The sequence below is a fragment of the Hibiscus syriacus genome, unplaced genomic scaffold (assembly GCF_006381635.1).
Source record: "Hibiscus syriacus cultivar Baekdansim isolate YM2019G1 unplaced genomic scaffold, ASM638163v2 tig00116959_pilon, whole genome shotgun sequence".
NCBI lineage: Eukaryota > Viridiplantae > Streptophyta > Magnoliopsida > Malvales > Malvaceae > Hibiscus > Hibiscus syriacus.
The window spans coordinates 891,896-914,731 of record NW_024063485.1 but is presented as its reverse complement, the minus strand read 5'-3'; the positions used below and the strand labels follow the sequence as shown (position 1 = coordinate 914,731).

At 33.4% G+C, this 22,836-nt stretch overlaps 4 protein-coding genes across 4 annotated transcripts; 2 read left to right on the top strand and 2 right to left on the bottom strand.

Moving 5' to 3' along the window:
• Positions 1-4,927: 4,927 nt before the first annotated feature.
• On the bottom strand, positions 4,928-5,956 carry LOC120189723 (AT-hook motif nuclear-localized protein 19-like). Its single transcript, XM_039192932.1, has one exon. The coding sequence runs from the start codon at positions 5,786-5,788 to the stop codon at positions 4,937-4,939; it is 852 nt and encodes a 283-aa protein (XP_039048863.1). The 5' UTR covers positions 5,789-5,956; the 3' UTR covers positions 4,928-4,936.
• A 4,424-nt stretch (positions 5,957-10,380) lies between these two features.
• Positions 10,381-13,075, top strand: LOC120189705. Its single transcript, XM_039192919.1, has 6 exons — positions 10,381-10,703; positions 11,582-11,871; positions 11,944-12,033; positions 12,179-12,540; positions 12,656-12,957; positions 13,016-13,075. Exons 1-5 carry the CDS (start codon positions 10,490-10,492, stop codon positions 12,918-12,920), a joined length of 1,221 nt encoding a protein of 406 aa, XP_039048850.1. The 5' UTR covers positions 10,381-10,489; the 3' UTR covers positions 12,921-12,957; positions 13,016-13,075.
• Positions 13,076-13,245: 170 nt separating this feature from the next.
• Positions 13,246-14,932, top strand: LOC120189805 (ornithine carbamoyltransferase-like). The gene is made up of 4 exons (XM_039192989.1): positions 13,246-13,329; positions 13,790-13,864; positions 13,982-14,059; positions 14,750-14,932. Exons 1-4 carry the CDS (start codon positions 13,246-13,248, stop codon positions 14,930-14,932), a joined length of 420 nt encoding a protein of 139 aa, XP_039048920.1.
• Positions 14,933-15,230: 298 nt separating this feature from the next.
• LOC120189804 (zinc finger BED domain-containing protein RICESLEEPER 2-like) lies at positions 15,231-17,611 on the bottom strand. The gene is made up of 3 exons (XM_039192988.1): positions 17,484-17,611; positions 15,579-16,537; positions 15,231-15,289 (listed from the first exon to the last, which is right to left on the bottom strand). The coding sequence occupies exons 1-3, from the start codon at positions 17,609-17,611 to the stop codon at positions 15,231-15,233; spliced, it is 1,146 nt and encodes a 381-aa protein (XP_039048919.1).
• Between the last annotated feature and the right edge of the window lie 5,225 nt (positions 17,612-22,836).

The following is a 22,836-nucleotide window of genomic DNA, read 5'->3' as shown; positions in this document are numbered from 1 at the left end:
TGGCTATGCTGTCACAACTCTTAAGATTGAGAAATAAATTAGTAAATACTGGCTACCTTGGTAGGTTGATCAGGTAATTTTTGGAGCAGGTGCACCATGTAGATTTCTCTTTGTATCTAGAAAATGAAAAGAAAAGGTATGTTTGACTTTCGGAAAATTAGCAGTAGAATGTACGTTGAGCTTATTCTGAGCATGAACTTGATAAATGGTGAAAACCAGTGCAGAAAACTTGTCCTTCCTCTATATTTAGGATCTGCAGCAGGGTATGCCACTTACTGGTAATGCTTCCATTTGATCATGGTTTCTCACTTGATCTTTCTTTCAGTAGCGTCATTCTGTAGCATTTTGTTCCTTTTATCGTACTTTAACTTTTGCTTCTGTAACCATAAGTAGTAATATTCTCACTGATGAATTATTTTAATGTTTTGGTCAACATTAGGATATTCAATTATCTATAAGATCAAAATTGCTGATGTTTTACTCCTGGAAACAAAATGAAATTGAATAAAATATTAAATGCTTCCAACCAACAGAACTATTTTGCCTCCCTTTCTTTATTGCAGTTTACTCATGTCAAGAGGCAAGAAGCAAGATGCATGCATATAGAGTGTGGCAAGTTGACCTTAGTTTCATGCATAAAACAAGATATGAATGCACCATCACCCCTTCCCTTAAAAGAAAAAAAATACTATTTGCAGGGGACGGACTGAAGGGGCATTCATGTCTTGCGTTATGTATGAAATTAAGGTCAATACCACCATTTCTGGTATGCATGCATCTGGAGTCTTGATGTCAGTTATTGAACTGAATTCTTTAATAAGAGTACCATAGTCCGACCCCATGCATTCATTTTTGTTACGTTTTCTTCTTTTTTGTGCATTCATTTTTGTCTTGTTAGCATTACGTTTTCCTTAAATTTTGACCATTGATGCTTTCGGATGCGTTTGTCTAACCTTGAAAGAGAAACTAATGACTGTTATCAAATACCAAGTTTAGAAATATACATGGAAAACTTCATGAAGCATTGGACAGTGTTCGAGCTAACCCCGAAATACTGGCGGGATTTTAGGGGGGTCTAGTAGCTAAGATGCTCACATCATGAAACATGTGGTAGGCAAGTTCTTAATCAGTCGGATTGTCAACTAGATCTGCTTTCATTGAGTGGGACCCTTTTCCTTGAAATAGGTGTCATTAACCCATCTTTTGCCCTCTCCTACAATTGTCCGTTTCTGCACTCTATCTGGGGGAAAATATCAATGTGCCCCCACACTTTTCAATATGTTAATGGTCCCCCCTCCCGCCTGCATTCAATTATTTCCAGCATGCTTTATGGATAATAATAAGCAGAGCTCTACAATTCCTGCATTATTATGCAACAGTTATCTGGAGAATGCAAGAGCAAAAGATTGAAATCCTGTCCTTTATTTATGCAATCGGTGGTAAGATTTAACATTCCATTATTTTCCAATACAATGGTTTTGAATCACTTATATGGAAGTTCCAATATAAATATATATCTCGAAAGAACCTGTTTATTACCGTAAATATTAGCTTTTGTTTTGTATTTTATTGTTCGTCTCTTTTTCCTTCATATTTCTTATGGAAGTGAGATGTTATTTTAATGAAGGCTGTAGTTTCTATTTGAGTATGCCTACATGCAACATATCTAGCTTTATAACGTTTAAAATCTGGGATTGAAGAGCCGTGAAATCTGCAAAACATTAAGACAAAATGGATATTTGTTTCTTGTAATCTTTCCATATTTAAGCACCCCTAAATGCTAACGAAAGAAAATTAAATTAATCTAGCTTGCTTACTAAGGTTCATATTAGGATTGAAAGAAATTTTGTGCCTTATATACCAATAGCCAGTCACCGAACTTAAAGGACCTTCCACCGACTTCTTCCTAGATATGGATCATGACAAGTTAATTATTATTGTTGTTAATCAAAAATTAGTTTTACATATACGTGATAGTCCACTCTAGTGCCTTAAAACTATGTCCCTGGATGCATAATTATCCATTTATCAGTATCTATTGATTGATAATCTGCTGAAGTAATCAACGGTAAGGGAGAGATAACAACTTGATGGTTAATTCTTTGACTTCAAATCTTCGGTGTATAAGTTGGACTGTGTTAGAACTATAGATATATATCATACATGGATGGGTCCCATCAAAGTTGTATTTTGATTTTAACTCTATAATTAAAACTACAATTAGAACTTTGGAGAACTATAGGTATGGACAGTGTAGAACTATAGATATAAATCTTCAGTATATAATTTGCACTCCTTTTTTCCCTTCAATTTTCTGTTTTTGTTGAGCAACAATCTTTAGCCTCCATACATGAGGAGCTGATGAATCATTTATTTGAATCTTTCTTCCATGTACGGATACTAAAAGATTGCTGTTCGATAAAAATTGACAGGGCGGTAGCTATTGGAATGGTTTAGTCAATTTGGCTCTTTCTTTGAGTAGACTCTTTCGTTTTAATTTGCTTTTCTAGTTTATATGTCTCCTTCAGGAGATGAATATTGTAGCTGGTGACCTTTTTACAATTGAAGGATTGCATCAAAAATAGTGATTCATCAGGAAAAGCAAACTAGTGAGTGCATTAAAATATTCCTGCTTTAATAGAGTATGTGGAAATGTTCATCAATGGACTGGACGTGGTGTTCAATGGGATGAATTTGTCGTTCTTTGATTGGAAACTCGAAATGATATTAGATCATCTAACCAGCTAGGAGGTGGAACCTTTTGAAAGTTAGGTCAAATGGCACTAATTCACTGATGGTGCCATGTACCCCACGACAGGTACATGCAGGAAATAAAATTATTAAGCATTTTAGACTTGGAAAGTGAACATGCTCTCAAATTTCAATCGCTGATGCATGATTCTCCATGATCAATGAATAAATAAATCTTTTGTAACTATACAGCTTAGGCTTTATTTCGGTGGACCACATTCCCATAATACCGATTTTTCGGATTCCCTCATCAAAATAGTATAGTTTAATCAGCTTTTCAACTTTTAAGAAGAGCTAGGGGCTGCAATCCATTGGTAAAAATACATTTAGAAAGACAACTAGGGCAGAAGAAAGAGAAGCCATTGGTAAAAAAATAAAGAAAATTTTTATTATTAAAATCCACGGTGGGCTCCACCACTGTCAATGCTTTGCCTTTGGAATGTTGTGCAAGTAACTAGGTAAACTTACCAAGGTGTTCATTAACAATCATCATGTGAGTCCATGTGAAGAGGGTCCTTGGTGTTTGCTAAAACTATAGAATCCTTTGATTTGTTAGAGAAAAAAAGAAAAAAAAACAACCTCTTTTGCATTAAGTTAATTTCACACCTTTCTTTTAGCTTAATAAATTGTAATAGGACGAGGATGATGAATGTCCAACCCCCTTGTATTCTTTCGAGTTCATGCATCGTGCCAAAGCTTTAAGATTCTTGTAGCTTGTGGAAAAATTCGAAAACCCGGTCTCTTAAGATTCTTGTTGCTGGAGGACATTCAAAAACCCTGTTTCATGAAACCGGATTCTGGTTTCGGTTTGTAGCAGATCTATCCTATAATATGCTAACATCTTTTACTTTGTTCAATCGCAGTGAAATGATTCACATTCATATTGCTTTAAAGATTTACGTAAAATGCAACTGTTAAGGACTCTATCATTGCTTTTGACATTGGCTCATGCTGTAGATAGTGGAGTTGCATGGAATCCATGCTGGGAAACCCGGAAAGTACGACTGAAATGAGCGTTCGAAACTTGAGAAGCGACGAGTGCGATTGAAGTTTTTGTTAATCGAAGTGTTATGTCCTGTGATTCATATGCGTATGCATGCATTAATGAGCACCACCATGTTTTCATGTTATTTTTTAAGAACGGTTCATTTCATGCCTTTTATGTGCCTTCTGCAGACTGCCATTGACCTGAAGAAAATCGATTTTTTAAAGAGGAAAATGGCAAAGAAGCATGCCAGAACCCATGAACCTTAACACTACCCCAAATCCTCAATTCTATGTTAAAGTCGCATTTTAAGGAAACTAGTATTCATATATATATATATATATATATATATATATATATATATTCAGATTTTTATTTTTTTAATAAAAACTCAAAATTTGAGGATGAAATAACCCACTATAAATTTTAGGTCAAATTCATGTTATCAACTGTTCTATTTTAGATATTTTTGCAAGTATAATATAAGTTCTCACCAACAATTTTCACCTACATCACCAACAAGAAATTTATTTGCAATAATTTGCTTTTATAGAAAGTAAACTTAATATTGATAAAATAATCACTTTGACTCTTATTTTTTTCTTTTTGAAATATTTATACCTCTAACATTTTCTATCATTTGATTAAATAGTATTTTTTTTGAAGCATTTTGGTTAATGTTTTGGTGTATTAATTATTTATTGACTAATGATTTTCATTCATAGAAGAGTAATTTTGTCTCGAAATGAAACGTTAGAGTTAAAATATTAAAAAAAAGAATAAGAGTCGAAGTAATTATTTAATCGAGTATTAGATTATATTTTTTGGTATTACCCCATTAATAAATGTAGTTTTTTGATATAAATGATGAGTTAGAACAGTTATGTTAGTAAGATATATGTGTGTTATGATTACAAAATATTTTGAATAAGTACTAGTTTATAATTACCCTGTACTATTAAAAGAATCATTGATTTAGTTTACTCCTAATCTCAGTGTATGATTTCAATTGTAAAAGAAATTAGATAAGTATTGTACAAACTACAATCGTATGGCTAAGATACGTACATGAACATAAAGAACTGGGATTTAAGAAGGGAAGTGTATAAGAAACTAAAGATGATGACCATCATATTCTGCAAATTGACGCAAGTGAAAGCATATCTAAATCTCTCACAGGCAATATTCCTCTCTATATGTTTACTGATACGGTGGCCTTCCTCCATGCGCCCAAGCATAAGCCTCATGGTTCAACTGTCCACCATTAGGCACCAAGTTTGGTGGCAAATTATTATAAACTTGCAAACCTGGACCATCGCCGCCTCCTTGTGCAGTTCCTGGTGGCGATCCGCTGCCACCAGCGAGCTGACCTTGAGCACCACCGGCACCCTCATCTTCCTCCTCCAAAGGCAACCTCTCATATGTAGCATTGGAAAAAATTGCTGCCATTACCATGACAGGCCCGGATGCCACAAGTGACCCTACTACACTACCACCAACCAACTGCCCTTGACCACCGGCTAGGTATATCGTCAACCCGGTCGATCCCGGGGGAGCCGGACCGGGCAAAAACGCGCCGGTTAGCGATAAGATCTCGAACCGACCATGAAGAGCCATGACTGCACCAGGAGCCGAAGGTTGCCTCAGTGTAACGTTGGTGACAGTTCCACTCCCGCTGATAACCGAGACCCCTCGCTGTCTCCTCCTGGCGAACTGAGCTAGGGTTTCGGCTACGTCGGAACCGGTGGCTATTTCCATGACGTGACTTCTTAGTGCATTATGGCTATCTCTGGTGACGAAGATGGGTGGTTTGGGCTTGTTTTTGGAGCCTGCTGGTCGACCTCTGGGACGGTGAGTGGATACCTCGATAGCACCTTCTCTAGGCTCGTCGCTGTGCTCTTTGTTTTCTTCTTCTCCGGTTGTTCCACCGCTGCCGCCTGTTTTTCCGTTCATGGATATACCCAGATCTGGTTTCTTCATCGGAGATGATGAAGTTGCTGATGTTTCCATTCCTGGCAACCCTACTTGCCCCGTCCACCATAGATTAGCCATGGTTTTTCTATTTCAAGGTTTTGAGCTTATAAAAAAGAAAAAGGATTAGAAACAAAGCTATAGAATAATGGGTTTTGGATCGTTTTGGCTAGCGATCTTTGATTATGGATATACGACGGAATCGAGGTTTTGAAGAAGATAAAAAAATGAAAGATTTCAACACTCAAGAAAAGTTAGCTGAAAGGGAGAGGCTAGTGGAAGCAAGTATGATATGATAAATAGTTTGAGAGTTTGAGTTTATTTATGCTTCCAGTTCTTGTAGTTTTCAGATTTTTGAAACTTAGTCCTCTACTTTCTACGTTGGGAATTCAATTTCTATTTGTTTGATTCAAACATTAATGTTCAATCACCAAGTTATTGATCTAGATGAAGGAATCACAATATCTCTTAAATAAATTGGATTAAGAAGATAATTTCTTTAATGGTCATTTGTAATATCAAATTTGACTTAATTAATAGATTAAATATTGATAATAAACAAAAGCACTAAAATCAATCGGTAATATTATTAATGAAGTTTAATTAAATTTGAATACATGTCCTTCTAATATTCAAATGTGTGGTTTATAAACAAAGACTATTTAATAATTTTGATATTTATGATCCGGGACGACATTAGTTTTGGTGTTAATCATCTAATGTTTGTATTCATTGTTTTCTCTTTATTTTATTATATTGTGTATATTTTTCTTTTTGTTTTATAATTTTATCTTTATGACACTTTTTTTCTGTCTTTTGGTACGTTTTCAGTCGTTTGGTTGTTGTTCTTGTTTATCTTATTCTCAAGGTTGGATTTGACATAACAACTACAGACCAAAATGACACTTGTTTGTTATCATGTTAATCTTCCCTCTTTGGACCCTTAAATTGGATTGGATACGTGATTTCCATTCGAGATAGTTTTTTTTATGTCACTCGACTCTGATTCAAGGTTTGTCGATGATCTTTTAATAACTTCATCCCATTTTATGGTTCGTTTGTTGATACGGTCAGATATGTTCGTATCTACCTTTTGTTCGAGTTTATTTGGTTAGTTTTTATTTGGTTAGTTTCTTGTGTTAATGATTAAAGAAAAATGTCTTTATTATGTGTTTAGTTTACGATTGTAATTGTAAAATTTTATTATAATTTAAATATTTTCTATTTCTAATAAATTAACTACTTCTATAAAAAAATAAACACATAATTTGATTTAACATAAGTCAATCAAGAATGAAAATTTAATTTTTAAATATACCGGTAGAGGGATTAAATTTTGAAATTAAAAAGCTTAAAAGAGCTAGATTTCGGAGGTATGAATAGTATAGGGACTAGGGGCAGAATTATGATATTTCTTCTTGGGGTATATAGTAAGTACAAGATTATTATTTCCAAGACAGTGGGGTGCACGCACGTCTTACTTCTTGCTCTTGTCCCTACCTCTGTTACATCCTTCAGTTATGTTTGATATTATTTATTTATTTATTTATTTATTGAACAATGACAACGAAATTTAATTAATAAAAATAAAAGAATAAATTTAGATTATAGCGTACTCAAATATAGAAAAGCGAGGGAGACAATAGTAAAAAAAAATCTCATTCAAAAACAAAAGATACGAAAAAAATGAAACATTCAATATCAAAAGAACTCATTAACCTTCACAAAATTCTGTTTAAAGAGACGTTTTACGAAATGATAGAGAACTGGCGAGTGAATCAAGTTATCTAGAAGTATGTTTCACTACACAATTCTGATTATATCGACAAATAATCTTTTACCAAAGAGGTGATCTGATAATACTTGACCACCGATAAACCAATCAGAAAATAAATATTGTAAGGGTATTTGTGCATGCACCGAAACAATCGCAAAGGTATGGTAAAAACGTACCAAAGGCCATTAGAATCGTGCAAAAAAAAACATAGAAAAAACATGTCACAAGAGCAAAGAAAAACATGTCACAAGGAGAGAAATTTTTATTCAAAATTAAAAAAAAAACTAAAAAACAAATTACATAATATAAAAAAAGAACCAAAATTCACCAGCGGTCGCAATCAATATTAAAAATAGTGCCGTCACGACTTAAACAAAGATTTAAAGAAAAAGAGAAAAGCGGCACAATAATTTTGAAAGTAAAACCTAGGTTTCTATTTTCTTAGAATATACGATAACATATATATATTTATTAACTCGTATCCATCCATCTATGACCATACTTTTTTTATTAATTCGGGTAAACAAAAGATAACATCTGTTTAAAGATAACTCTTAACCATTTGACATTGAACGTTTACACCTCTCATATTACTGATGCTCGAACTTGAGACCTCAAGAAATAACAACAATTCTTTTATAACTAAAATCACGTAATTCGTGCATCTATGATCGTAGTTGAATACAAATACTAAATATTATGACATAAATATATGTATAATGGCCATATTTACTATTATATTTCATGTTAGACGATGCATGTTACATTTTGAGATATTAAAAATATTAAATTATTTGTTTGATGTAAATTTTCAAACGTTAACTATATACTAATAAAGATATTTTTAGATCAATATAATAAATATATTCGATTGACTCGAAAATATACATACATAACATTATGATATTGATAAATTCAGTAGGATTGTTAAAATGTCAATGATAAAAAAACGTATTGAAGTGTGTAAAACTCTTTTAATTTTACACTGATGTATCATAAATGTATATCACGTATGAAAAATATAAAGAAATACACATGTATTTTATATTGTTATAAAAAAAATTAAATCGAAATCAAATAATATCATAATATTATAACTATTTATAATTAAATTTAAATAGAAACTCAAAAATTCAATTCGACTTGACTCGGAAAAATTTCAAGTCAACTTCGAGTTGTAAAATAGGACTCACCGACTCGAATAACTCGAAATTTTTTGACTCAACTCGATCGAGCGCTCACCCCTAAAATACTCATAATTAGTATGCAAGATATAAGCTTAGTGGGCTTGTCAATTACACAAATAAAGCCCAAGAATAAAATGGGCTAAAAGGGTTCAATTTGTATAACTACTCAAACGCAATGTAGTTCTTATGTCAAATTAATTTTAATTTGGATTTTTCAACTAAATTGTCGAAATGATCACCTCCATTTCATAAATGTTTATTTTTTATTATTCATTTTAAAAAATTAATATTTTAGTTATTTACATTATTGATTTATAATGTTTTAATCGATTTATAATGTTTTGATTATTGGTATGTTAAATATCTTTAGTTTAATGATACGAAACATTAGTAAAAAGGATTATTTTTAATCTGAATTTTAAACTTAAGATAAAATACGAATTTAACCTCTACAATTATATAAAATATTAATTTAATCTTTAAAGTTTTAATAAAATAATAATTTAACTTTTAAATCTGATCAAAATCTTCGTTTGTAGTAATATTTTTCGTTTTAAAAGTTGGTGCAATTTAATTTTAAGTTTGAATTAAAAAATTATTTAAATTAATACTTTTTCCAAATTTATATCATTATAAAAGAAAAAATATAAACTTAATTATAATATAGATTTTAATGTACTTACTATGAATAAAGTCGTTAGTTTTATTAAAAAAACTCAATATTTACAACTATAACCGTAAACTAAAGACATATTAGGATATTTTTCTATACCAATTGATAAAATAAGCTAGCCACTTGAGTTCAAACAAGGACCAAATTAGAAAAAAGTTAAAAAGCCAACCAAAAAACCTCGAATAGAGATATATACAAATAAATCTGATTGCATCGGTAAACGAATTATAAAAGAGAATCAACTATTGAAAAGATCATCGACTCACATCTCAAATTCGAGCGATATGAGACAACTATCTAAGAATGTAATTTCTTATCTAAATCCAACCCGAGGACCTAAAGCATGAAAGATCAACAGATAACAAATAATCGTCATCTTGATTAGGCGAGATGTCATCAAATCCAACCTTGAGAAAAAATAAAACAAAAAGAATTGTCAAATTACCTATAAAAAAGACTGAAAGCATGCCAAAAGACAGAAAAATGTGCTATAAAAGTAGAGAAACACGTATCGTAAAAGTAGAGTTATTAAAGATTTTAAATAAAATAAACCAAACATGTAATATTAGAAAATAAAAGAAAAATAATGAATATCGACGATCAACAATCAATACTAAAATTGATGTCACCGTTAACCAAAGAAAAATTTAAAAAGGAAAGAAACTAAGGAATTTAAGTTAAATTTGTAGAATTTGTGAACCAAACGTTAAATTTGAGTTTAGGAGAATAAAGAAGAGTAAGTTAAAAATTTTATAAAATTTAATGATAAAAGCAATATTATATTTTAAATTTAAAAATTAAATTGATATTTTATTTAAAATTTAAACATTAAATTAATGATTCTTAACTTTATTATCTTAGTAATCAAAATATTATAAATCAATAATATTAATAACCAAAACATTATTTATTTTTTTTAAATATAATGACCAAAAGTGGATAATTAAGAAACAAAATTTACCTTTGTTTTTTTTTTTTTTTTTGAAGTGTTACCTTTGTTAAAGGGGAAGAAGAAGGGAAGGGAGAGCTTTCCCCTGCGTATTTCTTTAGAATTCAAAGGAAAAATCTTGAAAGTTTCTGGGTTCTACAGACAATACCCATAAATCATTCAAAGGCGTTAAAGATTGCTGATTATTTGAGAGAAAATGGGTGACAATCTATTCGAAGGATTACCGCCGCCATCTCATCATCAGCATCTAGAAGAAAAAGAAAACGAAGAACAGAAACACGAAGGAAAGAAAAGCAATGATCAAATTTCTTTTTCTTTGAAGAAAAGTAGCAGCACCAATAACAAGGAAGCTTCTCCAACGCCAGTTCTGAAGAGTGCTCTCAAGAGACCTAAGCCTAGTGAACCTGAAGGTAAAGCCCGCCCATAATTTGAAGGATTCTCTCTTTTCTGGGTTCGTAAAATTTTATGCCTTTTTTATTTGATTTTGAATTCCGTTTTCTGCTAGTTTATTTGCTACTATGAAGTGGAAATTGAAATGGGTTTTGCTTGATTGCATGATAGGAATTTGATTTTAGATGATGATTTTAGGATTTTGCATCATAATTCAGTTCATTTTTTTAGTGGGGGTTAAATTATTTCGGGTTAGGGATAATAGGGGCTTGGATTTTGAGAGTAATTTTCTTATTATGCATTAGGTTAATATGTATTGCAGTTTGGAAGAAAGTTCTTTGAGAAAGATAATTCAATATGGCCTTGGGGTTTTGTGAACATGCAATTACCTTAGCATTTTATTCCTTGGTTTGTAAGAGACTAGGAGAAAACAGGGATAAAATTTTGAGTTTCATGTTTTAGGTGTTTTTGAAAATTGAATTAGAAAGCAAGAAGAATCTTAGTCGCCAGATTATTTCGGCTATGTTTAATGACTTAAATCGATTCTAATTGTATTGGTTTCGATTTATGGAAGGATGGAGGTGGTGTATCCCTTTTAATGTCTAGTCTCTTTTTTTTCTTCAACTGAATAATAAATAGTACATGGCGTGGTTTGATTTTCATTCTGGTGGAAGGGGATGAGGGCAGGAGAATGAAGAAACTGAAGATATTTTGTTATGAGTAGAAATGCTTTGATTTGGCATAATAGGACTCAATGGGAAAGCACTTCTATTATTGTTTGTTTATTTAAAAGCTCTTATTTGGTTATTCTACTCAACAACTTTTCCCTGGAAGCTTATTCTTCGTTTTGGCTAAACTCTCTGGAAGTAGCTGATTAGTTATGCGTTGTACTTCCCAGCCGCTGTACAAGAAAAACGCTTGAGATTTAAGATGACAACAGATGCCTCAGAGACACAAGTTATTGAGGCAATGCAGAGGATTGCATCACATATCAAGAACCCCACCAAGTTTTCTAAGGCTTCAAAGCTTGCCATACAGCTGGTACAGGCTGGAAGCGTGAAGGCCGGAACTAGTGAACACTTTTTTGCCATATTGGAAGCTGCAATGTCATCAACTGCTTCTTGTACTGATTCTTCAGTGCGAGGCGATTATCATTCGCTGTTCACCGCAGCACAAGATGCAGCTGAAGTATGGTTTCGTTTATTTACAAATATAAGGTTTTACCACTTGAGCATATTCTCAATTTTTGTTTCGTTGCAGTGCCTAAACAAGAAGCAGAAGAACCAGCTGACTGTATGGACATTTAGGGCAGTGATGGCAAATGACTTTTTAACTGATGACAGCTTTGTCGTACGTAGTTTACATCGAGTTTTCCTTTTATTTGCTTGACTAAAATGCTTTGTGGAAATACTGTTTAAACCGATTCCCGTTTCGTACTTGTACAAAATTTGTTACTGATTGCGTGTTTATTCGTTGTTTCTGAACTTTATTACAGTTTTCAAAAACAGCTAGTAAATTAAAAGATGAAATATGTAGTCTTCCATTTGCAACTGAGGAGGATGACATAGATGAAGCTGCTACCCTGAAAGATGAGACTGAAACCGGGAATGATGATGATGCCAAACAAGCTATAGTTTCTTCAGCTGAAGAGAATAACAAGGATGAGTCTGATCCATTTGGACTCGATGCTCTAATTCCTAGATCTGGGAAAAAAGATGATAGAACAAAAGGAAAGAAAGATGCGACAACTAAGAGCAGGAAAGATGACGAGGAAGACACTAAGAGATTTCTTCAGTCAAAGAGAGAAGCCTTGATTTCTTGTTTAGAGATTGCCGCTCGACGTTATAAAACGCCGTGGTAAGTGTTCATTGTTTGTTGCTGCTAATTAAAGGATAGGGAATTCTGCTGTTAGATAGTTGCTTATGTTGATTTTATTTAGGAGATTAATTGTTGCTTGTTGTATTCTTCTTAGGTGCCAGACAGTTATAGACATATTGATAAAGCATGCATTTGACAATGTAGCAAGGTTTACGTCTCGACAACGGGATGCCGTTGAAAAACTTTGGGCTTCTGTTCGGGAGCAGCAAATCCGTAGGAAGCAAGGGAAATCTGTTTCGGGAAAACTCGATGTGAATGCTTTCGAATGGCTTCAGCAAAAGTATTCTACCGAGAAAATCAGTATTCGGCATTCCGTTGGAGCTAGCGGGGACCGTCGTTGTCAACAATGGCTTGGTTAAACACACTTGCTTTCCTGTTGTTCAGAAGGATTATGATGTTAGCTGTTATCCAGAAAACAAATTGAAATCATTGATTGGTATCTATTAATCTGAATGTAATACTCTTCAAGTGTGTAACATTTTTAAATGAAACAATTCTGGATACTTGGTTTCCTTTAGATTGTTTCCCATAACGACCTCTTCCTTTTAATGAAAATGATTCCCAAGAAACGCTTCTTTTTGGAGTCTTGAATCAAGAAAACTCCTTTCAAATGAACTCCATGGCTGTTGTTGAAGATGTTGAAACAGAAAAGGAGGTTCGTTGCAGAGGAGTTCGAAAGAGGCCATGGGGGAAATATGCAGCCGAGATCAGAGATTTGTCATGATCCATGAGGCTGAAATGGAGAAGGAATTGGGGAACCAGGAGGCGGTAATGGACTGAGAAGGAATTGGGGAAAACGAGAGAATTAGGGATTTTGGGGACAAATGAATTGAAATCGATGGACCAAGCGGGAAACATACCTGAAGAGGAGAACGGGCTGTGTGGATTGAATGAGTGTGGACCAGAGAAGAACAAACCCAAATTGGAGAACCAGAACCCAACAGTCTGCAGTGGAGTCCAAAAGATAAAAACAGTTAAAGGAATCTAGTTGTTAGGCAAGGACAGTACAACTGGCAATAAATCTAACAAATTCAACTATATGTTGGTTGTAAAAGAACGAATGAAATTATGAATGAAAATACTGAGTATTCTGTTTTCTTCAATCTATCTTCTCTATTCTCTTAATCTTTTCTAAAATTCTCAAGCAAATCATCACAATTGGTAATCAGAGCACGGTTTTTTGATCCAAAAAGTACATAATTTTTTTTTCAAACTGGGTAAATCAAAGAAAACACAACAAATGTCTTTTACTGAGCAACCACCGGATATTCCTGCTGATCCAGCAGAGTCTTCTGAAGCTGAAGTGATTCCCACTTGGTGGCTTAATCAACAGAGTGCTTTGGAACAGAGGATGCAGGCTTTAGAGACTACCACAAATGAAACGAAAACCATGCTTTAACAACTTTTGGGATTGATGCAGAAGGCTGGGACTGAATCAGGACATTCTTCTCCTACAGAAAGGCAACCATTACCTATAGTTCAGCTTAAAGAACCTAGGGTGTTCATTCGGTTAAAACGGTGGCCGACCGAACCGAATTAACCATAATCGAATTAACCGAATTTGTTTTTCTTTAACCATTAACCGAACCGAACTTTTTTATGAAAAAATTAACCGAACCGAACAAATTTCGGTTAATTCGGTTAATTTTCGAATTAACCGAAATTTTTAAAATTTTTGAATTTAATATTTTTTAATTAAAAAACAGTTTACAATATCTAATTAATTTGATTCAAACATTATATTAAAATAAGATATTTGTATCTATCAATTTAGTTCAAAAATAACCAACAATAGAACTTCTACCAAATAAATCAGAACAAAGTGCAGAATGTAGAACTGGAAGCATAATTCAGTATACAAACCAAGCATAATTCAGTATACAAACAGTTTACACTTTAAGTGTTGGTGCATGAAGAAGGTTGTGCTAACTACTAAGTTGTTTGCTGATGCTGTCATACCAACCAAGATGTTCTCTATCAAGTGTAGAATAATTCATATCTTAAGAGAACATATTACCTGCACAGTGCACAATATAAAAATAAAGAGATGCAAAATTCAGCTCGAACTATCAAAAACAATAAAAACAATCCAAGGTATAAACATCAAATATATCTATTAAGTATCAACCAATGCTAAAATTATAAGTGCTAAGCTAACTCAATCTAATGTAATACAATCTTATTTCAGGTTGATGAAGCTCTTATTAAGGTAGCAGGCCCAAAAGCTTATTTCATGCATTGTTTGCCTGTTGAACGAGGAGTAGAACTGACTGACAGTGTTATTGAGGCTCCAAACTCCATCGTCTTCCCACAGGCAGAAAATCGCATGCATGCACAAAATGCTATAATGCTTCATGTTCTTGGATTATAATTGCATGGCATTGCTGCATTTTTTTAAAGAAAGATGGCATTGTATGTTACCTATGGAACTCCATTTTCATCGTAGACAAAAATCAAAACTTTTGTGAGTTTTGATTGCTTTTTCATGGGTGTAAGGGTTTGAAACTTGAGAAATTTTAGAATCTAACGAGGTGATTACAATAAAAAATATAACACAATCTTATTCAGTAAACATCATCACTTAATCATATCTGTGCTAACTAATAACTAATCTGGCTAATGAAATTAAAATGAATGTAAGGGAAGAAATTACCACAAAAAAACAGTATTCAAAATACTCCTTTTGCACCAATTGAATCCTCCCAAAAAGTTTCCATTTGCATTATCTCTACAAGAAAAAGATATTTTTTAAGTCTAAAAATACAGTATAAAAAACCATATATATAAATTAAAAAATACATTGCAATAATGCAATTTACAATTAATGCATACCCTTCAACTCATACTCACAGTACTGCAGTGCAGAATCCTATGAGCTTATGAATTGAGGGTAGGTTGTAATGCATTCCAAGATAAATCTAAAAGTTAAAATGATTAAATCAATTAATGTAGTGTCAGTTCTCCTCAAAGTAAATTCACTTATTAAATTAAAATTAATTAATAAAGAATCAACATACCATTATTAATCTTGTCAAGCTCTTGAATTTGTTCTTCAAACTTCTTGATCTCCTCTTCGGTTGATGACTTTTTAATATAGTCTTGAGTACACACAAGGGCTTGTACCATTTTAGGAGTTAAAGAACTCCTAAATTGATCAAGCACATGTCCACTGGTACTAAATGCAGACTCTGAAGCGACGGTAGAAAGCGGTATAGCTAATACATCTTTGGCCATATTTGACAGAACTGAAAATCTAGGGCTATTGACTTTCCACCATGACAAGATATCAAATTCATCATCATAATTCTCAACAGCCTCCCCTAGATATTTATCTAATTCAGATGTTTGATCCTCACCACAAATTTCAATCACACGCCTTTTAAACAAATCTTTCATGCGTCTTTTCACTTTTTGTTGCGGTTCAGAAATTCTCACATTTAAATGGTTTCCATCATTAGAGACTCGAGGCTTATACTCATCATACAATTCATTCAAAGTCTCTTTCAGCTTTTGCATCACTTCAAAACTTTTTTCCGAATCATACATCTCACTAAGTGCAAATTCAAGATAACTTAATTTCTGCCTAGGATCTAAAACACAGCCAACAAAAACAAGCATATTCATCTTCTCAATATCACCCCAATATTTCTCAAATTTATCTTTCATCCTCATGGCCATAACACTAAATTCAACATCAGCACTTAATTGAACATCTCTTAAAAGTATGCAAATTTCAGTAAGTTCATCAAAAAAATTGTTAGATGTGACATATGAAGTACATGAAACCCGCAAAGTGACTTTATAAAAATGTTCCAAGAAATCCCTCAAGTTTCTAACACAAGTCCAATCATTTACAGTTGGCCATCCCTCTCCCAACTCAAGTTCAGCCCTAAAATTTGAATCTTGCTCCTCAAATCTCTCAAAAGCTCTGTCAAATTTTTCAACAGTGTCTAACATTAAATATGTAGAGTTCCACCTAGTACAAACATCAAGACATAACATTTTTTTCTCTCAATTTTTTCCATCTCAACACACTCCATGAACTTTTTCAATCTAGCTGGAGATTGTCTCACATATTTCACAGCCCCCTAACACGGCAACATATTTGTTCATTTCCTTTAAACCTTCAACAACAATCAAATTCACAATATGTTTAATACATCTTATATGAAGATATTTACCATTTGCAATGCAACCCCCTCGAGGACTAAATCTCTTTCTTAAATAACCAATAGCAACATCATTCGAAGTTGCATTGTCAATGGTGACAGTGAATAACTTATCAATCCCCCAATCTAATAAGCATTTTTCAATCATCAGCCTAATTGCATCTCCTTTATGACTAGAAATTGGATAAAAACTTATGATTTTCTTATTCAATTTCCAATCGTTATCAATAAAGTGCACAGTGAGACACATATAATTAACTCTTTGTATAGAGGTCCACGTATCAGTAGTTAAACAAACTCTAGAACATGAACTTCTTAAATATTGTTTCAACTTAGTCCTTTCATCCAAGTACAACTGATAAATATCTCTAGTTATAGTCAATCTTGAAGGAATACGAAACTTGGGCCATGCTACAGACATAAATTTTCTAAATCCTTCACTCTCAACAAACTTGAAAGGCAATTCATCAGTCACAATCATTTGGGCTAAAACCTTTCTAGTTGTTTCTTGATCAAATTTCCAAGTTGTGAGATGTCCTACTTCTCCTCGAATATCCTTACTAGGTAACACTAAATTGCTTTGATTAGTGTCAATGTTGTTAGGATTTTTATTACATTGTTTCATGTGATATAGTAATGACCCAGTTCCATTTTTTCCCATCACAACAAAATTCTTTCTCACAATGATTGCATCTACCCTTGCCTTTACCCTCACTATTTAAAAACTTAGTAAAGTGAGTCCATACTTCTGACCTTAAAGGAATAGCTTTCCGTTTACTTTCAGTCCCTCTTGTGTTGTTGATTTGACTTGAAGCTTCAGTCGTTGAATTTGTAGAATTTGATAAAGGGGGTGAAACACCTCCCTTAGCAGATACTGCCATATTGGATATCTACAGCAAAATATGAGAAGTAAAAAAAAGTAATAAATAATCACATTAAGATAACATAACTCAAAATAAATCAGAAAGCATAACTAATACCATTTTTTATTACAAAATAATACATTTCACGAATGACTATTTAAAGACTGACACCAAAAATCTCAAGTAGAATATTTACACTGGAGTGATAAATAAACCAAATACAGGGAAAAAGGATAAAAGCAAATGGTTCACTACTTGTTCATTATAATTATCGCCTCACCCTCAAAATTTTCAATTTGCATAAAAAATATTTAGTTTTGTCATTGTTTAATTGTTAGACCACTGGACTTCAATTTCCAAATTCTGTGATGGCCCGGTTTTACTTTTCCAAAGGAACTTAAATACCATTTGATTACTAAAGCTCATTCTCATTTGGATTTTAAAGAAGTTGGGTAAATATATAATTGGAAAGAAAGTTGAAATTCACCAGGCCTCTGACAATTCATCCTAATATTTGGCTTTCTCTTTACTACTGAAAAAACCACAAGTCAAGATGTAAATTGGTGGCCTATGGCTTTCTAGATCTTTTGCACATGTTCACTTATGAATTCGAGCTCTAGAATTAGAAAGAAAAAAAAGGATTTGTGTAGTAGTTACCCAGGCACAACCATTATTTCCTCTGTAAGCAAGGTTTTATTTTTCTTTTTATATCCAATTTTAAGAGAAGCAAATACATAGATATTGTGACCAAGATATGAGAAAGAGAGAGATGAACAAGACATTCAACACATAGAGCCATAGTCAGTGTTTTATAGTACAATGAAACTAGATTCATTACCACCAGTGACTTCTATTCGTTACTGTTTTTTCTTCTCAAATTCTGGTGTCGTCTAAACGTTATAGAAAAAGGTCCCAATAATCCAACTAATTTCATATAATTACCAGCAACGGTAAACTGTATCATGCTTTTGCTTTATTAGGAAAAAATAAACTGCGTATCGGGATTCAAGCAAAGTTTCAGAAGACTTGATTCAGGTGGTTGTTAAGCAAATGTAATATATATGAAGAAACTTTAAATTACAGAAGTAGAACTTTTCTTTAACAAGTTTTTATTTGTGCCTACACTCGTAAATTGTAACCAATAGGAGCTAAACATGACAATACACAAAAGGTTTTTTTTTCAAAAATAAAAAATAAAAAATTAGGGGACGGGTTATCCGGGGTTTGAACCAACACTGAATGTCAATTGAATATAATGTTATTGAAACATACATACATAACCTTACAGAGCAGCAACCCAGGAAAATCTAAATACTTGAAACTAATAGAACAAGAAAAGCACAATCATGAAATATTGAATACCTTAAAAAACCTAGAACAAGAAGGCCACCAAACAGAATCAAACAAGTGATTAAAATTTTTAGGGGAGATGTAAACTAATCAAAGAGAAAATCTAGAATTTTTAAGTTAGAAAACTAACCTGAATCGAGATTAGAGAGACTGAGAGAGAGATAGAGAGAGAAGGAATGAAGGTTTGATGAAAGGCGAAAGCTCGGGTGGGGGTGAGGAACTGCGAATCGTGAGATGAGAATGAGATTGGTAAAAGTTTACATTTAGTTTTTAGGTTATTTTATTTTATTTAGTTTTAAAATTTAAATGGATTTTAAAATTTAAATGGGCAGTGGGCTGCTGTATGAGTCTGATGGGTTGTGGCATGTGGCTGAGTTATATATATATATATATATATTATATGTATTTAATTCGGTTAATTAACTGAATTCAAACCTAATTAACCGTTAACCGAATTCTAAAACTTTTCTTAACCGTTAACCGACGGTGGCCGACCGAATTAACCGAACTAATTCGGTTCGGTCGGTTAACCGAATTAGTTCAAAAATTTGAACACCCCTATCGATACCTGAACAGAAGCCTGAATTGACTAGGACCATAGAAACAATAGCCAGAATGGGACACTCCCTAAAACGGTGCTTCCTAGACCCACATCGAAAACACGCTCCAGTCTTCCTCCAACACTCTCCCATATGTCTATTGTTACAATAAGAGCACAGAGGTACCTCATAAACACCCTTCGAAACTCTAACACTAACAGTTAGAGTAGCATATGTCACCAGTCTAGCCTTAAAACAACACTGAGAGACCAAATTATCTCTCGATCTCTTACCGAACTGATTCATATAAGCTGTTTGAGTAGGTGGTACTAGTTTTCTTCGAGTTTTATTATAATAGTGGGGTTTAGGACCTAGTTTTAAAATATTATCCAAAAGAATGGCTATCAATACATCTCATTTACTAAGAATCGAGTTTTTCAAACGTTCCCACAATGGTTTCGACTTTATTTTTGGTGCCTGCAAAATGGAAGGTAACAACTTAGTTTTTAAAGGAGCTAAGCGTGAATCTGAATCAACAAATGTTTTTTTAACTCGCTCAATTCGTTGTCTTTCCCCTTCAATTCCCCTGCACAAATCATTAGAAAAATTAGTTTTCTCAAATTTATCAATAATTGGTTCAATAATATTAACGAAATTAAGGCTCGTAACATTATTGGGATATCTCATCGCTTTATAAACATCAAACTTAACTACCTCACCGTCAAATTCCATCATAAGAATTCCACTTCTTACGTCAATTTTCGTATGTTAAATGCTAAGAAAGAGACGTCCAAGAAAGATTTTAGAAGAAGTATTCGTCTTGTCGTTTTCCATGTCAATGACATAGAAATCCGCCAAAAAGATAAACCCGTTTACCTTAACTAAGACATTCTCCAAGAGTCCTTCAAGATATATTACCAATCGATCTGTCAGCTTTGTTGTCACTCTTGTATCCTTCAAGGGCTCAACAAAAAGTAAATTGTACATAGATAAAGGCATTACATTTATAGATGCTCCTCAATCACACATTGCATTATTTATTCTAACCTTATCGATCTTACAAGGTATAGCAAACATACCTTGGTCCTTAAACTTCGGTGAAATCCATAGCCAGAAAATGGAAGAAACATACTCTCCCAGATTGACCTTCTTGTTCCTGGTAAGTCTTCTTTTTTTAGTCCAGAGGTCCTTCAAATATCGAGTATACCTCAAGACCTTTCAGATTACTTCAATGATAGGTATGCTAATTTATAATTTCCGGAAAATGTCCAAAATCTCATTCTCCTTGGCTTGTTTATCTCTTTTAACTAACCTCGAGGAGAAAAGAGATGGAATAACATTGGGAGATGGCGCTGGATCGGATGGTGACTCATTTCTCTTCTTTTTTTGGATCTTGCTTTATTCCCTCTTTCTCTATGGGATCTCGTGTCAACTGTTTCTTATTCTCTCTAGGTTATCGACTCTTCTTCTTTCTTCTGGGATTATGCGCCTACCTCCTCTAGGACTGGTTGTGTAAGAAATGTAATGCTTCTGAGGGTGATGGTGCTAACATTCTCTCATGGGTTCGCCTCGATTTGATATGAAAGCTTTTCTTACGATTCTAAACGCCCCACGGTCTTATCCAGTTAGTTCATTTGTTTTTCAAGATCTTGAAAGCAAACTTTAGTGTGATTCTAGAACTGCTCATACGATAGAACCAACCGTTCGATGATTGATTCCAACGATGACTTTGATGGTTGATACGACTGTGGTGGAGGTGGCCTTGGTTGATAGGCTTGATTAGGTATCAGATTTTATACATAGCTGAAATTTGGATGATCTCTCCACCTCGAGTTGTAGGTATTTATATGAGGGTTGTAAGACCTTTAGGGAGGTCTCGAAAAATTGCCTATCGTGTTTACTTGTGCATTATAATCTTCCTGTAATATTAGGAAACAGTGTGTTGAATGATCCGACATTGTGCATATTCCGTATAACCTCGCTACTCCGATTTTTCCTGAAATAAAAGAATTAACTATATCAATTAATTTATCGATTTTACTTTCTAGTGAAATAGTAATTATCTCGTGAAGCCCATCAACTAGGTTAAATTGAAGAGCCAAACTATTGAGAGTTGGCAGCCATTATAGAAATTAATTCTCTTGTCACATTCGAAGTCATGTTGACGAGAGCTCCTCCACTAGCACCATCGACCATTTTCATCTCCAAAGGAAGCAGTATTTTGTAGAAGTATTGCAAAAGCGTTTGCTCAAATAATTCGTGTTGCAAACAACTCGCAAAACTTCTTAAATCTTTCCTAATAGTCATAAAGTGACTCTCCATCTTTTTGTCGGATTCTTAGAATGCTTCTTCTCAATTCACTTTCTTTTTCTATTGGGTAAAACATGTCAAGAAAAATTTAAGTTAAATCTTTCCATGTATTGATAGAATTTGGTGGTAAGTAAATAACCATTTTTTCTAAATCAGATAAAGAAAAAGGGAAAGCTCATAATTTAATTTGGTTTTTGGATACTCCCTGAGGTTTCATGTTTGAAAATATTATATGGAATTCTATGACATGCTTGTGCGGATTCTCACTAGAAATCCCGTTGAAGGTTGGAAGAAGATGAATAAGCCCCGTTTCAAGCTGAAACAAAGTTTCTCCTTGAGTTAAAGTGATGCAAAGAGGTTGTTGAATGGTGGGTGCCCAGATGGTGCGATTGTCTATTTGTTCAGGTGCTATTGGAGTGGAATACGATTCAGTGTTTGAAGTAGTATCGAGTATTGGTTCTTCATGGGTGGTTTCATCAGATGATTCTTCGGGATTTGATTGTTCTTGTCGTCATCTTCTTTTCTCTTGAAGCATTTGTCCACGAATTCTTCTAGCTCGTGCTTCGATCTCCAGGTCAAAATATTCTAATTCGTCTGGGTTTCACCTAGTCATAAATAAAAAAAACCAAATCAATAATTTGTTAAAGTCCCCAGTAACGGCGCCAATTTGACAAGCATCGTTTTATTGTCAAATAAATTCCTTATTCTCAAAGAAATAAAATAAAGTAGTAATAGTGAGAAGAATGGTCGACCAGCAGGGACTTGGAACTACTGATGTAGATGGCTTTTGATTTTGGTGTCAGGTGAAAAAGTAAGGTGAAATAAGGGCGTTTTAAATAAAAGTATGAGATGAAAAAAAAAATAACTTGGAAAATAAAAGGTAGGATAAAATCAATTTAATAAAAACAACCACAAGCTTTGTTTTGCCTCAATTTCCATCGATCATTGGTTCTAGGTTGAAATAGTGATCGGGCATTGATTGTTTAGTGATTAGAAACTAGATGTTACAACTAATTTCATCAAAAACACAAAAATTTTCCAAAA